Below are 18466 nucleotides of genomic sequence, written 5' to 3' on the forward strand. Positions count from 1 at the left end.
TGAAATGACAAGATCAATGTTTCATTATAGATCTTTGAACACTGTTATTATTGAATTCGTGGCGGAGTATTTGTGCAAGGTGGATTCGATAGCTCGAAATTACGGTTATTCCGTGCGTTGGAAACATTCAATTTTTCAGAAAATTCATACACTTACGAAGGTACGTATTTCCATTCCGAAGGCTGATCGTATACGATCGTCTCTGTACGACGCAGCTAGAAATTCTTGTGGCGGGAAACAATTCGCTTCGGTGTCAAATGTAAAATGACGAAGAGGTAAAATTATGAGGCGAACGTAAATAATTTTGATGCCCGTTTCTCTGCCGGCAATCCAATAAAACTACAGCGTGTTTCAGCTTGGTGGACAAGGAATCGCGTCTGTAAAATGCTTTTTTACCTCGCGGTATAGAATCCGTAGTGAGGAATAGGACAAGTCAAAGTGCGTGTACAAAAGAATAGTTTATCGCTCCATTGAATATATAATTTACAAGAAACTCCGTTGAAAATAGGAATACGACAGTGGGATGTACAGAGCTCGAGTTCATTCTGACAGGAACGGTCCAATAAAACTAGTCTTTTTAAGTCCTATCTTGCCAGGGCCCCGCGATAAATTTTTGATTACGTTTGCTTTGTACGCGTACAAGTATCGACGCAAGCAAACGTCTCGTGGCACCAGAAGAGTGAAATAAAACCGACTCGTCCTCGTACAGTGGATTAAAAACTATTCAACGAACCGTGAAAATTAAAGGTGAATTGATTGTACTAATAAACATTAAGTTTACGGCACGCGGACCCCGCTGTTGGTGACGCGCGATAAAACTAATCTTCCCACGTCCCACTTCACAACAATGTCACGATGAGTTGCAAACGCTATACATTTTTTTCTGCCACTCTTATTACCCGATTCGAGGCTAGAGACGAAGTGTCTGCAGCACCGTAAAAGCAGGGACGGCAAAAACTTCAAATTACAGCTGTGCACTCTACCGGAAGCATTTAGTGGAAGAGACTCGTCACAAGGCAATTCATCTTCTCGCATCAGGGAACTTATACTCGTACCATCGACCATTCACCTTTTCCACCGATTTCCAATGAAAATTCTTCGCTATATTCCTCGGCGTCCTACAATTCCAACTAGAAAGTTTGAATTTCCGTTTGCTCTCTGGTTCCGTTTAATAGAAGCGAAAACTTGTGTCGTCTCACCCTTAAACAATGAGTCATCTCACCCGGTCAGTCCAGCTTTTCGCAGTTCCATAGTTTTTAAATTTTAATATGAAATATAAATATATGTATATATCTTTTTCAATTTCAAATTATAAATTTATTTAACATCTAAGTGTATTTTTCTATTTTATACAATGATTTATTTCTGCTCGTAGAGCACACTGCAGAAGCATATACGAACAAATGCGTATATATCTGGGTATGGGTATTTACTAAAGAAAAGCTGGACCATCTGCCCCAGAATTACCCCACCGATGTTCCTTCTAACGTCTTCAGCGGTAGAACATAAACGGAATCGCGTAAACAAAAGACTAGTTTGCCGTGCAAATAATGATCAGACTAGAAAAATCGTCGGCAATAAAGTCGACGTTGCTCGAAGCCTGCCTCAAAACCTTGTCACCTACAAGTTACGAGCAGTATAAGTTTCTTCCCGCCATCGTTATTATCAGATTCAAGGCGAGAAGTTAGGTGCTCGTAGCACTGCGACGACGACGACGCAACGCTGCGGCAGTGAATCGAGGCCCGTAGGATTACAGTTATAAAGTGTACCGCAAATATTAAGTCAAAGACCATAGATATCGGATCTCGCATAGGTCCCGGCAGTCTTTACGGTACCGGCGACAACCATTTTCCGCGTGCTATCGTGTAATGCGTTGTTTGCACGACAATGGCTTCTTATGGAGCCCGAGCTTATGCAGGTTCGCGGCTATACAAACCTACGCGTTGAACGTGCGCGCACGCACTTCCGCGTTCCCGTATCCTTTGGCCAAGAGCGCGGGTGTCTCTCGTGATTATCGTCGAAATAAATTTCACGGTAACCTATGGATCTTTTCCTCCTCCTTCTTCTCCTCTCCTTCTTCTTCTTCTTCTTCTTTTATTTTGTTTTTCAGTCGCATTAGAATAGAATGCATGGCGAGAAGAGGGAAAGGCCCGTGGAACGCGTTCTGCATTCTCGAAAACGTACGCGAGTGTAATACCACCCTTGGCGGAGAGCATTCGATCAAAATTGCAAACGTGATCGCTTTAGGAATCACGTACTTGCGTATTCGAAACCTCGAATTGTGGCGGAAAGTTGCCGAATATGGAATACCATTCGAGATACATACTTGCGGACGTCGCAAACTGACATGTCAACTAGCCAAAATAGATAAAACGTTGAAAGTTTCGGAGCAGTAAAACGAAACGTTACACTCGCGACATTAATATTTGCCAGACTGATCGCGATGTGCACACTGAATGAACGAGATCGTTTGGATTCGATCGACAAATATTCATTTGGTTTTCTTGGAAATAATACTATTTTAAGGCAACATTGTAGTCAATATGATCGTATGAACAGAATTATTTGAAACATAAACTTTTATGTATTTCTCAATACTTTTGATGCAATTTGTACCGTGCACTATACAACTAAATTATTAGTTTAAATGTGAAACAGTGCATTTTCAATGTCTACAAAACCGAAAAGCAAAAAACGTAGTCAGGAATTTCTGGGAGAAATTCGAAGAATTTATTCAAAAGGTCACTCAAACAACATTGTATTCGAAAAATTTATTCGAAATTTTGTTGGAATGAAATTTTATTCGACTAATATTGAACTCTGGTCTCGATCTTTTCGATGACTAACTTATTTAGATATCACTATGTAGAGAACGATCTCCGGATTGCCTTTTTTTCCCGCGCGTTTCTGCGAACACCCGACTAACAACCAGGCAAACAAATCAGCAATTTCATGTGGACAAACTTGTTTGTTCGGCCGAACAATTCCACACAGACATTAGGGATTCCACGGTGAGTGCCAGTTAGCGCCGGCTCACTCGTCACGAACCAGTCGCGCGACACATTAAGGTGTGTAGAACGTACCGGCCGGGATGCTAGAGAATTACATAAACCACGGTGGGCTATTGTTACCTAAGTAACGAATCGTATTAAGTCGGACATTAATGTCCAGACGTTCAATCATTCCGATAACTATCTGAAACGTCGCGATCAGGAATCTCGTCGCGTTACGTTTCAGACTTTATTACCGACCCGCCATGGGCCACGCATTTCCAGCGCGAATGACTGCGCGAAACCTAATGGATCGGGGACTTTAACCTCTCGTCTCGCGATACGTTTCGCAGCTGTGCTTATTAAACCTACTTTATTGTTAATAACTCACGGTGGGAAGGAACTTTGCGACCGTTCCGAGTCCATACTTATTCCGTGGATTGAAGATTGATGGCGAAAATCCAGTTGCGCATTGTAAATCTCTGTCGATATCTTCGATAGACGTTCTGTGTTTGGAAATCGTACATCTTGCTATCAAAATATTCAAATATTACTACGAAATTACAACTTCGTATAAATTTCGATGGCGATTTATTGAAATCATTTGATAAAATTATGATCGAGGATGAATTTTTTATCGACTGAGAGATTCCTTCTGATAATGAAAGAATTAAACCGTCTTTGAGGCTTGTTAATCGTATGACCATTGATGCAAATAATTTGTACCTCTCTATTGATCTTTTCAATATGTAATCGTATAGATAAAAGAATCCTTAATACGGACCTCAATATGCATAACTCAATCTAAACTTGTACCATCTATTCTCATCGTCTCTTTAAATCTTAAGGTTTATATTCCTTTTTGCATAAATGACTAATCAGTCATTCTGCTTAATTAAAATAGATAAATAATACAAATATTTCTCTGCATTTAGCAATTAAGATGTGAAGCACCGTCATTGTTTTTAATGATACGAGACGATGAATAGAGAAGTATGGCCATCGTCTTCGTACATCGAATAACTCTTCCGAAGGTCAAACATCGTACCAAATTGAATACTTTTATTGGCTTTTATAACGTTGGGCTAATCGAAACACGTCAGCTTATTAAAAGGACGACGATGCCCGGAAAATATGATCTCGATTAAATACAACGGAGATATTTCAGGTGAGAACGTTAGACCGACGGTGTATGCGACCTACGATACGATAAATCTTGTTTCGTGGGTCGATAGAATTGCGTCGTGAATTATATTTCTGAACTTATGGGACGGTCAGCTGATCGACGAGCGTGCACAGAACCGCGTTCGCGCCGCGACAGCTATAATGTAGAACAAAATGGTTGGATGACTCAGTGGGAAGACAGGTTCTAGCGAAAATATGCGCGGAGAGAAGGAATCCAGTACAAGCCGCGGTTTTCCCAGCGACGCGCCAGCCCCGAGCTGGCGACGATAATAAATTTTCCGTAGCGGAGCGTCGTTAAGTGGAAATCATTCCGCAATTAAGAACAGGTTGTTCCGCGGATCGAATCGATTACGATCTAATCATCCACTCCTGTAATTTGCCGGCGGATTATTCATAAATCCGTCAATGTGTGCTCGCGGCCGCGGATACGCCGGCGTGGCGCGCGGCGCGGCGCGGCGCGGCGCAACGTAGACATTCCAGCGTGGCTTTAACGAGAATGCTAAACCGCAAGGGCAGGAGATCAGGGACTTTACTGGAATGCGCCGCGTGCATACGCGTGCACACGCGTGATGCATTCGTCGAGCGAGTCGCGCTGCGGGTAGGTGGCGGTGACGCGTGGGTCGAATACGGTGCACCCGCGGTGCCATTTTAATGCGCCGACATCTACGAAAATATTGGGTCCGAGTCCTCTCTAATTTAATAAACCCCTTCGATAAAAATCAGTTTCTTCGATGTAACAAAATTCTGCGAGGTGTCAGCATCGGTCCTCTGGTCAGCCTCAAAAACGTTTGTATCATGCCGAAATTTGTTATCATGTATTTACCTGCTTAGGTAAACACGAGCGCGTGGAGTTTTCAACTGAAAACTTATCAAAAGAGTTTAAGGTGTCATTTTGTCACTGAACACAGCCAAATTCACAATTTCCTCTGATTACGTAGAATAATACAGACGAATACTATGACGTACTACTGTGTAACGTTTTACACATTTAACCAATTAGCTGTTTTTGATGTTACGAAGAAATGACAGCATTTCGTAGAATGGCGAGTATACTTGTCTTGCATGAGAGGTAAATATATTCATAAATAAAAATGTATTCATAAATTTTACGATTTCTTGGATATTTGGAGTCTAGGACGGAACAAAACGAACAAACAAAAAGATGCAATTAATTATTATTAGAAGCGAGCTGTCGCTGCATCGCCTACTTTTTTCAACACATTTTATATATTCTCATCTCAAAGAAGTCGTAACAATGCAATTGTTGTCTCGTGCGACTTCATTGAAAATTTGATGAAAGATATAAGTTCGATACGCGATGGCGCGCGCTGCGTCCTTTCGGCCATTTTTTGTAAAAATTAGTATGCAGATCTCGTTTTCGATCGTCTATGAAATTGAACATGCCAGAATGCAGATATTTCCGATGATCTCTGAGACTATTATTGTCGAAATTCTGTTAAAACGTTATTCGATCAGGGTTTCACCGGATCTCGCCGGCACGGTATAGTGCGTGTCGATTGATGCTTTCTCCGTCTCCTCCCATTCTGGATTTCTCTGGTCTTCACGGTCGGCGGAAGATGAACGAGAGCGGATAGGAAGAGGCTGCGAGGTGGGAAAACCGCATTCCTTGCGTAGGTCTAATTACCCGGGCTTCTGCGGTCCGCGGATGACACGGGAGATGTACTGGTTCTCGTTCCTGAGACACTAACCGCGATATCCAGCATTTATTTCACGCCGTACGGCAAGATAACGAGCAATCGCCCCGCGAAATTCACGCCGCGGCCACGTTACGTTTTCATTTGCATACAGTTAGGTCCGGTTACGTACAGTTACGCGCGCCGATGCGCACACCGCGATAGGGGAAAGTAACTAGGGAACTATCGCTAATTGTTCGGCCTAGATATTTTGACATATTTTTCATGAGCGATCCCCGCGGAATTACATTGCGTATCTTTGCGCGTGTGCGGCGATCGAATGATTTTCAGAGCGTAAGAAAATATTTATGTTAAGGTGGAAGTACCCCATACGAAACCCCGTTCAATTGTGACCCCTTCTTGAAACAGTGAAAGAAATAATACGATAAAAAATAGATAGATCACACGAAATTATATGTAAAACTTCCACCCAAATTTCAATCAAATGTACAACAAATTTGTGTGTTAACGGTGATCAAACGGAAATATCGATCTATCAAATAGTAACATAAGTATTCGACAATGATATTTTTAAGTTGTAATAAATTGGATGATAATTTTATACATTCTGAAAAGCGTTCCATAATAGATACCTTCATCTTAACGAGCGCCGATCACATTTGTTATTTCCTCAGCTACGAAGATCTCGTCGGCCAAATGAGTCGTTTATTCGTTCTAGAATTATTTATAAAAGGTGGAATATGCATGAAGATTCAATCGAGTTCTTAAACGGCATACGATACTCAGAGATAGTTGCATAAGTGATGGGATAATAATACCTCGCTCATTTTTGCCTCGTGTTCGACATTAACAAGTTTCATTCGTCACATGCTGAAGAAATAAGGCGAAAGAGTTAAACGCGTTACAGTGTCGACCCGTCACGTATCATGTTATTCCTTAGAAAGATTCAAACAATGATCGTTTATATTTGGCAAATCTGTAAATAGTGTCCCTGCGGGGTAGCATTTAAGGCTCTTTTCACAATTCTTTATTTCAAGACTAAACATTAACGCAACAGTGTTCAAAGGGCGGATTTATAGCTCTGAGAAAATACGTAAATTGTTAATAATACACTTCTACGAGACATTTTATCCTCTGAATATGGCGTCTCCCTAACAGAACGGGACAAGTTTTGTTTGTTTATAAGGCAGTGGTTCTGGCCACTGTGTAAAATTACTAATTAACGTTTGCATTCTATTATTTTCCTTTTATTTTAATACAGAGAAATCAATATGTTTTCTTCGACAAATATAAAGCTAATCATGCCTGAAAACAAACCGAAGGCACGGGACTTAATCGCTCCATAGCAGAGGTGGGCAACTAGTAGTCTGATCGATTAACGATTCCAACTCGTTAGTAATTATCGATTATTATAGATTGCTTGTAATAACTAACAAGTTAGAATCGTTAACCATTGGTAGAGACTACCTTCTACCCAATTATTACAAATTAGTTATAATAATTAACGAGTTACAATCGTTAACCATTAGGTAGATTACTTTTTGCCCAACTCTGTTCCGCGGTAACCGGCTCCGCTAGTCTAGCGAAAACAGTTAAAGAAATCAAGGAACGATTTGATATTTCCGCGCGACCTCCGCGGGCAACTTCCGAGCCGCGAACGATAGCATCGAGTGGCTCCGTAGCGGAAATTGTTTCTCTGGTCGGCAATCGAGCTCTAGCAGGCCCCGATGTCGTTAAGCCGGCGACAAACATGGACGTAGAGGTAAGAGGCGCTGCTCCGTTCGTCGTCCTTCCCCGGTCGGCTCGTTCTCTGTCCCCCGTTGGTAGGTTGCTGGGTAATTAGATTTGTACGCGCGGGCCGGATCGCTGCCGAGAAAAGGACGAGAAGAGTGGCGAGAGTGCGCAAGACACGGTTACTCATGCTGCTGGAATGTAGTTCACATTATTTATATACTGCCGCCTACGTGCATGCACGTCGCACTTCGTCGGAACGATAAAACCAGTCGCCGGCGCTCCCGTCGCGGATCGGTTCTTTCATCCCTGCCGATCCTCGATCCACCGCTTGCGGATTCGCCGCGCATTCGGCATGCGAGCGCATCCCTCTATCGCGAATCGCTTTTTCAGTCTGTCCAGCTTTCCATATCGATCCGCCAAGGTGCATTAATCGTCCGATTGCCGCCTAAGACGCGCGGCGTCGCCCGCGGAATACCCAATGAGAGTTCAAAGGGTCTGACCATCCTGCCAGCCTCCGCGCTAGCCGTTGAAAACGGCTGTCCGTCGGCTGTTTTAATCAAGTTTTCTCCGCGCTTTGTTTCCCCGATTGGCTAACTAGATGCTTCGACGACACGGAACGTGATCGCTTTAAATTAACCTCTGCGGCAATCGCTGCGATCCAAGACACCTGGTAACAAAAACCCAGCTGTCGATGATTTGTTCGACTTTAATTTTCGAACTAATTTTGAGGATTATTATCAGGAAAAGAATGAAATTAACAATTAATTCCATATGCTTAGAAATGAAAGATCGAATTCTAATCAAGGAATTGACGTTTTCGAATGTTCAGATGATGTTTCCAAGTTTTTTGAGTCTCGATAGTAGTGCTAGTTTTTGAGGGACAGCTGTTTGAAAACTTCCATTCGCGTAAAATAATCGTCACGGTTATGCCACCGATTAATTAGTCTTCCTTGTAAGAGAAATAAAATCAATTCTTCGTTAAGGGGTTATCGCATGTGTGAGTCAATCTTAAAAACAGTCACGTATTTCTCCAATTTTGAAATAGTTGCAATATTTTTGTTGGAGAGTTGCCGGGGTATCGGATCCAACGGAGAAGGTAAGGGGAGGGCACAGCGTATTAGCGAAAAGGAAGGGGAGTGAGTGTAAATGGAGGGTGTAAGAGGAAAGGGGAGAAGAAGGGAGGACCGGCTCTTGTAATGGCGTGGCAGTTATACCGGTAAGCGAGTAAATGCATCAACGCGCTGCTGCGCCGAGAGGTGCAGCCGAGAAAGAGAAATAGACAACGCTCTGGCCACGAGTAGGTATACGCGGGGAAAAAGAACGGGCTAAACGGGGAAGGTGAGGGAGTAGCAGGGTAGAACCGAGGAAAAGAGACAGGGAGTAAGGCTCCTCGGGGTGTGGGCGGATTGCACGCGTCTCTCGGTAATGGATCCCATCGATCATCCCTTCGCGGGTAGATGGTTTTCTCCTCCTTTCTGCTCTCTCGCGGATCGTCCATTAGTCAATTTCGTCGATTACCACGGCGACTTCGTCGAATCACCGTTCAACCCCGAAATAGCCGGGTCCGAGGGTAGGAGAGAACGTCCGGCATGCATCAAATGAATTTAAAGGCGTTATTATTTTCCATTGTTTCGTTTCGTAGACGTCATGTAAATGCTCGCCGCATATTTAAATGTTTAAAAACCATATAAAGTTTTTCGAACCGTTAACAATAAAATGATTATGATATACACGCATTTCCTTACCATTTTTCTATGTAAAATTGTGTCGTAATAGTCATAATGAATTATTAAAAACTAGAAAGAGAATTTTAATGGTTTGTATTGTAAATTTCGTTCACAATAACTTCAATTATATTTAGAACTTTTCTCCTTAATCTCATTGTAACTTATTAAGATGATTTTTCTATTTTTATTTAATAATATGACTTTATTAATCTCGTCTTAAGATATGGACTTTAAGTCCACTGTACATGGCGATGCAAACGAACTGTGAGATACTGGCTATAAACGATCACAGATTTTTCTCAATATCTGGTTTCATATGATTTCAGTTTCTTGTAACCCCTTCCGGTGCCATTTAGCTCGACGAAACTCGGGCCCGAGCGGTCCGCATCAACGCGCGCTAAACAGACCAGACTGATGTTTGTAAACAGTCGCAATACGATCCGAAATGTATGTGTCGCCCAAGTATGTGTTCGCGACTCAGCCTCGCGATGTTTATGTTTGGCCCAAGTATCTGTTCGCGAGTCTGACTCGCGATGTTTATGTTTGGCCCAAGTAACTGTTTGGGCAATTCATGTTTGGGCAAAAATCTTCATCGCGAGTCTGACTCGCTAAAGTACGGGAAGGGGTTAAATAGTTTGCTAGTTAGTTGAGCACGTAGAACGAAGGGTCAATTCTCCTCTTAGGTTATTCGAGACCGGCATACCAACGTATTTGTTCTCTTGCGAGGCACAAACCGAGAATCTTAGAAAGCAAGGCGCCACGGTACCATCAAGGGTCAAGAGAGGTCGAAGGGCCACAATTAAAGGGTCCTAGGAACGCAGAGAGGTGCACAATGCCAAGGGCCGTAGAATCGCAACGGGGAGGCTGAAAGAACGCCACGCTAAAGATCTTAGGAATGTGAAGGGCTCCTGATTCCAAAAGGTCTCAGGAATGCAGAGGGTCGCGATATTAAAAGTCTTCTGAATTTAGATGACAAGACGTTCGAACGGGAAACTGTAACAAAAGTAATCTTTTCGTTAAGTATTAAGAATATTTTCCTTCTAGAATCAGATTATGATGAAAAACACAAGCGACAAAACTCGGCAATAAAATTAATACAGACAACTGCATCTATGTCCTAATATAATCGTCTTCTTCAAAACAACAAAATATCCGATGAATTATGGATACCGATGTGTACACCCAATTCTGTTCTTACACAATGGATACATTTCAGAAAGTATCGTGTGAGTGCATACATGGAAGAGTTAAGGGAAATAAAGAATTAGATAATTGTTTTAACCGTGTTAAATCCAAATCGTATAAAAATAGAATTCGGTGTGTAATTAAATACTATTCTTGCCACGTCTGCGATAAAACACGTGGTTTCTATGTCGCCGATACGTGGATATTCGACCTCAAAGACCACGTATTGTGTGCGAGAAACGAAGATGGGAGATTCCGGGGGAACGTCTGGCAAATTTCGCGGAGCAATTAATCGAGCCGAGGGTCACGCGAAATTCCTCGGGGAGCCGGTGGATGGCCTCGCGTTGCATTTTTCGAGGACTTATTGTCCGACGGATTTATGAGCGGGTGGCCAGCTCGGTGCCGAGAGGGGCCATCTGTTTCTCCATCCACGCGACCGCTTCTTGTTCCACGGAGATGAAAATGGAGTAACGCCGGGAGCGATTCTGTGATTTACCGTGAACGGAGCGCCGCGAGGGGATTCAGCACACACCCGTCGTAAACCGTGCGGGGCCCACTCGGGGTCTGCGCGGGGCCCCGGCAGAGCCATTCCTTGCGGCTGGATTCTCTGGAAACGCCACCGTGATTTGTGCGACCGGTTACCGTTTCCATTAGCATACTCCTATCGGCTCTCCCGTGCATTGTTATCTTCGTTGCCGCGCTGTTCACCGGCCAATAGCCCAGCCCGGTCCGAAAATCCGGTAGTCCTCCACCATTTGTCGATGGATTACACGATCGTTCGGTTATCGATGCCAGTGTCGCGGAATTAATTGTTTGTTCACTTCCCACTGTTTCGGACACCTTGACTTCCTCATAACAAACGATTTTTTTAACGTGGCAGCAGTTCCACGTAACAAACATCAAATTGAATTTTGTGAATATAATTATTTAAAATTGTGAGCATTAGCATGATATTTAGAGAATTTATAGCTACTCTTTTACGACATTTTTATCGTATTATATACATACAACAGGTACAGTAAATATAACTTTGTATACTGGTTGTTTGTATGCTGGCAGCGAACGTGTTAATATTTTTATAATTTTATTAGTGTTTATTCGAAGTGTATAAACACTTGTGGGGAAATCCAGTAAAGAGATACGCGACTTAAAAATATGTGTAGTTCTGCAGTCTCCATAGAATTTGGGATTAAAGTTTGTAAACATCAGTTACTCAGACACCCTTTAAAATCATGCAAAGGTAAACGCAATTTATAAAAGTTCGATTATTTCGACTTATACATGTTTGATTTTTAATATATCGAGATTATGAAAAAATTGTTAATAAATCCCTTTGTTCAAGCTTCCATTGACATCAGAACGGCGAAAAGTCTAAATAAATTCAATTTTGTCATTCGATGCGCAATTTTCAATATTTAGTATGTTTGATTCTAAAATTATTATAGAACAATCCGACACAGAAATGTTCCCGGATCATGAATGTTATAAATTGTCGATTTCTGATTGAATGTTTGGTTTTCTGTGATTACAGTGAGGACGCTGTGCGTAGCGGCGACGAAATGAAGCATGCAGCATGCGTGGTAGCGGTGTCACGGCTGCGCGGTCCTGCCTTCAACCCCTGGTGTCCGCCAGCCGCTACCTCGCCGTTCAAGCCCTTCCCGGTGATCCTCTTTACTTCGTCGTTGAGGTGAGTACCGTCCTGGCCACATTATTAACGTTTAATGGGGTGGAATAATTCATGACGACAATGCATATTCACGATATGCATTACATATAACAGTCTCCATTTCGTTCCGTTATACATGGTAATCCCGAGTCATGTATTTTCCATGGGGTTCGGTATTATCCTTTAATGAGATACGGCAACGTTACCGTGCTGGCTTTATGGATATTCACCAGCCAGATTTCTTTCAACGTTACACCAAATCGACGACCGTTAAACCTTTTAATGTCGCGAGTATTTCGTCGCGCTTCCACTTTTGCATTTTAACCTTCGGACTATTCACTATTTTCGCAAGCTACACTATTCGCGATGTTTATAACAATTCCGAGCTTTGTTCAGCAAATTTTCAAGACATATTTTCGAAAACGTTTCTTCAAAATTTCTTCGTTGGCAACAACTACAACTTGTCTCAACTACTGTTAACTCTCTCTCTCTCTCGATGTTTAGTTCGTACTTATTTAATTTCTTACATTTCTTAAACGTTAGATTTGGCATAATCATTTGTAATGTAAATTTAATGTGAGTACAAGATATGCAATCTGATATATGTATGTATAAGCCTGACGAAAATGTATTCTCTACTTAAAAAATTTGAAAGAGTTGTACATGTTACAGAAATACTCTTAAATACATCCAATGTCTTTAGACTTTTGTGTCATATTTAGCCATTTTTGTCATAAATTCGTAGTCTAGTTATCATACATATTTCTTCCACTGTACTTTCTCATCTCGATTGCCACTGAATGGGTTAATGTATATAAACGAACCGGTTACATAAATATAAAATTTATACTTCGACATTAGCTCGTATCAAATATCGTATTTTAAACCACCGCGATCACGTTGATCATGAAAGCCACGCTCTTCTATTTACACCACCATGCACTTCGACGATGATCCACGTAGAAAACGTTTTTTCTAGAAAGGGAACACGCTAACCAATTCTCCAATTCATTTGATAGATTACTATCCCCCGTTGATCGGGCGAGAAAAATGGCAATTCGTATCGCGAAAGTGTGAATTTGAGTTGCTCGTGTTCCTTAAATTATTGAATTGCTAATTAAGAACATCGCGTGCCGTGGCCAGCGAAATAAAAGCGATCCTGCGCCGGTACATGCCCGCGAAATTCCATCGTTTATCTGGACATGTGCATCGCAGGGTGTCGAGGGGGCACGCCCGGATTTTCTAATCGTGGAATGCGATTAGTTACATCCGCGGCGTGGGCGTGCGAGAGCAGAATAACCGATGCGCGGAGAAACTCCGCGTATAGTATAGTCAATATATTAAGGCGTGCGAAGGTACATGCACCTGCCTTGTCCGCGGCAACGGTCGTTTACAACCCGGCGCTGCGCGAGAGCGTGCAGAACCGCCGGGGACTAGAATAGTTAATTGAAAAAAAATACGCTCCCTCCTACACTGTTACATTGCGCCGCTTCCCTCGTCGCTTCCCTGCGCTCCTCCGCGCCTCTGCGCCCCGATCCACTCCGCGCGGTGTTACGCTTCCTCCAGCGGCAGAATTCTTGCGGACTCCGTGATTCTCGCGGAAACTGAAGACCGGAGGAATGTTCCGGCCGTCTAGACCATGCGAATCCTATGCTTCCAGGTCTACGAAACTAATAAAGCCATCGTTGTTACAAAGAAGACAATAGAGCCACCCGGATCCACCATGTCGTCATAAATAGGATTTTTACCAGCCGCGCGTGAATTACGCGAACGTTGCAGGAATTGTTTCGGCTTCTCGATGTTTCAAGATAATTTTTCATTGCTTTCATAATTTTACGGACCTCCCATGCGTTAATTAAAATGTTTCGAGTAAAATATACAGTATAGGAAAATTTCGAATAAAAATAGATCAATTTCGTGTGATGATAATTCAGCGAAAAATTAACGTAACAAAAGATAGGAGTCGAATAAAGATGCACTGTTAATAAATTCATTAAATTTAAATTTGAGTAACATCAGTTTTAACTCACTTTTCTCGCAAACGCATAGTAGATCCACTGTACACCGATCGCTTTTAACATCTGTGTTATCTTCAGAGGTATTGAAGAAGCTAAACTCGCTTGCTATGTCTCTTTAATCCTAGCAACGTTCTCGAAGTATCGTGTACTAAACCCTTCCCGTTCAACGTATCGTTCATTAAGATTCTCCGACGAAGATTCTGCATGATCTTTCTTAGGAGGTTTCAAATAGTACCCGTATATAATGAGCTCATTAACGCAAGATACGTCTTTTTCGCGGCTCGGAGGAAGTAGCTTTATTTGCGTTGCTATCATCTTTTCCAGGATACTTCCCATGGGACGGCGCATATAAGAGTCAGTCTCCTTTTTTTTTTATCTCGTTTCGGTGCACCCTCCAAGCATGAACATTCCTGTAACTACGTCGCCGTGAAACTATGTTAACTGTGTGACCTGTTTTGAAATAAAACACTGAGCCTTGTCACGACATGTTGCCTCGTTACGGGCATCTTGAGTAGTTTCGAAAGAACGTTTTATTTTATTTGCTGTGCACCAGAATGTTCGATAAAAAAAACCGAAGTTTCTTCGTTGCTCGACAAGTTCTTCAAGATACTGTATTAAAATTCACATCCTTCAGGAAAGAAGAACTTCGATCATCGACGAAGATGCAATTTTGAAAGAAACGAGTTTGAAAATGTAGACGCTGGTGTACTCGAATAAACATTGCTGCTTCTGCACATCTACGCTGCTTCATGCGTGCTTGACGATTTCAAAAATCAATATTTAAATATCTACGCCCCGTAAGCAGTACACGCCTGTAATTAATCAATGTTAATTAATTAAAGTACAATGATTCTCGCTCGTGTACTATCAGACAGCTTCAACCGTTTCGACCGCGTAGCTTTAAACTATGCATCGAAAAGCATTTAATCAATTTCGACTAGTTTCTTGAAGAAATTCAGTGTAAAGCCTCTTTGAGAACATAGTAGAGTTACATTTTTCCCAATAACTCTGAATTAGAAGAATATTGGAAATAATTCAAGTACACAGTGATGCCAAAGAACTTCGACAAGACTGCGTATAGCAGTAGAGACTAAGATCAGTCTCCTAGTTAAAGGTCTAACATTCACCCGGGGAAGCAAATTGCAGTGTTACTGTACGGTTGCTCGCAGTTCGGTTAGGTCTTTATCCGAGGAGCGCCGAGGCCCGTTCGAGTGGCGATCCAACGTGGTAATGGTTTCAGTGTCAAGGTTTCCGCAACGACGTCGATTTTGCTGGTTCGAGGCTATTGCCTCCTCGCGTCGTTAGACAAACCATCCTCGCGGAGAACATGCGGTCGAACACGAGGCACGGCTCTCTGCGTGTAGCGCACCTTCTCACACGATACCATCTTCCTAATTATAGCCAGGCTCATTTGTAACCACGAATCTGAATTCCCGGTTGCCAAGGAAATTCCTCGTTCTGCCTGCGTGGTCCCGCATGCGTTGGCCTGCTATGAAATCACGGGCTGGATTCTAGCCTCGTTACGCCGATCAACTGAAAGTATGCTTATACACGGTGTCCCGACTGAACTGGAACACCCACGCCTGCGTCAGCTTAATCCTAACAGCTTGAAATTGCTGTTCATTCGAAATTCCATTTAGATTGGGACTGGCCGTACTCTTTTAACTCCTTCGCGTACCATTCACTTCGTAGTTACAGCAATTACAACTGTTTTGATTATAATGATTTTTTGGAAGAGGAAGGGAATAGCGTGCCTACAGTTGCCGATGACGAGAGAACAGAATTTTCTTCCATTTTCAAAGGACGGAATAACATTCATGCTCGTCGAAATACGACAAGACGTTAATTAGATGATAATCTTTGCGCAATTGGTCAACACGTATCGAGTAAAATTTATAGATAATAATTACATGCTAGATAATCGCCTTTTGTACATGATCAAATTTTTTACCGACAAGTCAGCTGATAAAATATATAATGACAATGCGGTGAAGTTGATTGGTAAAGAAAAATAAAATTATTTTCTAATATATTCAGCCATTAGAAGAATTACTGTATGCATGAAATGTATCGATGTACAATTTGTACGTAGAATATGCATGATTTCATGTTTGGCGCATGGTTTTCAGTTAGAGGAAGAATGAGATTAGAGGACTAGCGTGCTTTAAGCATAGAAGAATAAACCGTAAAATAAATCGCATCGCAGGGAGCTAACAAGTCGGAAGCGCGCGTTTCTGCGGTCGTTTATGCTAAACAATCAGCATCCTCATTAGACGCGCGTTTCCCTTGGGTGCCTCCTACGAAACAAAGGAACGACAAACGAGATCGGCCGGGCCTGTTGTTGCAAAACGGCCGATAAAAGATACCGTCCGAATGAAAACGTTCCATTCTCCGAGGGCGCTGCATTTCCCTGTACTAATTTATCCGTTACTTTCTACGCACTCGGTTCTCGACCAATCGCGAACCGAGTTCGATCGACCGGTTGCATAGGCACTGATACTAATTTATTGCGCCGCGCCGGTAGCGTAATAATTACGTGGATAATTGAATCGACGATCAGAGGTGCCGTTTCGTTCGGTTCCCATTTCCTGTCGACAGGTAGGAGAAAAAAAGGATATTTCTGTGTCTATTGTTGGAGAGTTTATTAGAATCTCTGTCGTAACCGGTGGGTCCGCTAATATTTCCTCGTTTGTTAGTTTTACGGGAAATCGCTGGGGTCGACCGTTTCACGGTACAACGAGGCTGGTCTTTGCGTGAATGGGGTTTTATTTAACATGTGAATGTGTGTTATTGTTATTAAAAGCGCTCTCGATAAAAATAAAGTACGCTTGTTGTGAGACAAATCTTACTATTATCTTTTTTCGAATTTCCATTTTTAACGTATCAAGATTTGTTAGTATTATCTACAGTATTTTACTTTCCCTATTACGACTTATTGGACCAGAAATAAAATATTATTACGATACCAAGTTCTGTGAAAAGTTTCTCTTCAATTACATCTTTAAGAGATACAGATACTGCTAACACATTAAATCCACAGTCTACTTACTATCTGAATGAATAACTTCGCCGCGTTAAGCAGAAAATCAGGTTCCCGTTAAATTCAATTAAAGCCTTTCTTCGTTCTTTCTCGTTCGACTGTTACAAATGCAGAAAATCAGCAATTTAGTTAACGTATGACACGCACAATTAGCCGATTTCACAGCTCTAAGCTATTATATCGTGCGTAAACGCGTGTCGTTACTGTCCGGTCGTGGTATTTATATGTAAATTCATCATTTATCACTTCACTCGCTTATTTAAATGTAGAAATTTCATTACCTCTTCCGACGGAAACATTCGAATACTGAACCCCTTGCACTATAACATTATGACAATCTGGTTAATCTATGAATATAAACTACAAAAATGCATCGAAGTAAATGTTAACTTTGTTATCGTCGATATTTGCCAATTAATATAGAAATATATTATACTTAAACGTTCTCTCTCCTGGAATTTGTTCCACAGTGTTCATTAATGTAAATACTCGTGCCACAAATGATAGCGCAAATGGTCAACTTTGGCTTGTTATGATTTACATTTTTAAACAAATTCAAAAATCTCACTTGGTGCTATATTCATGCCTGTTACGATAAAGGACGTAAAAATATGTTTTTTTTTTAACCCGTTCTGCAGCGGCGTGTAGCGTCGTTTGGGTAAAGGAAGAAATGGATCCAAGAATTGCGAGTTCAGCAGAAAATTGTGCGCTGGAGGAGGCCGAAGAGCCGATGGTTACTAATCGAGGATACCGTAGACGGAAACGCTCGCACAATTGCAGCGTTTTAAGCGTTGCCCCGGAGGGAAAGGGTCCCTCATAAATGCTCGCGGTGGAATGCGCGCGCGGAGGTAGCGGAACAATTTATCGCCCCGTATCGAATATTTCGAGTCGCTCGGCGCATTCCGGCGCCGATCTTGTCCGCACCAAATCTCTACGGGCCACCATAAAATATCCGCTGGAACAGCCTGTCGGCTCAGATTTACGGTCGATCCTATCGGCGCGCGTTTCACGATTCCATGTCCCGGAGACGGCCACGGGATAGATTCGCAAGATTGACAAAAATATCTGTCCGAACGGATCTTCTTCACGACGGAGCCAAGATCTACGTCGCTCGATCTACGTCGCTCGATCTATAGCTTATCCCAATGAAATGCTAGATATAAACAAAACAGTTTATTTGTGTAAGCGATCCTATCGACAAACTAATTCTTCTATCTTTTTCCATTAGTTTTTCCTTTGTATCCTTTTACTTTTCTTTTCTCATCA

At 42.1% G+C, this 18466-nt stretch overlaps 1 protein-coding gene across 1 annotated transcript in view; it reads left to right on the forward strand.

The window, feature by feature from the left end:
- Positions 1-18466, forward strand: part of LOC144475978 (protein expanded) — a 112433-nt gene that overhangs the window by 53401 nt on the left and 40566 nt on the right. The window contains exon 3 of the mRNA XM_078192472.1: positions 12008-12163. Coding sequence (XP_078048598.1) covers positions 12050-12163 — 114 coding nt within the window. The 5' untranslated portion in view covers positions 12008-12049. The remainder of the gene's footprint in view (positions 1-12007; positions 12164-18466) is intronic.

The sequence above is a fragment of the Augochlora pura genome, chromosome 2 (genome assembly GCF_028453695.1).
Source record: "Augochlora pura isolate Apur16 chromosome 2, APUR_v2.2.1, whole genome shotgun sequence".
In the NCBI taxonomy this organism is placed as follows: Eukaryota; Metazoa; Arthropoda; class Insecta; order Hymenoptera; family Halictidae; genus Augochlora; species Augochlora pura.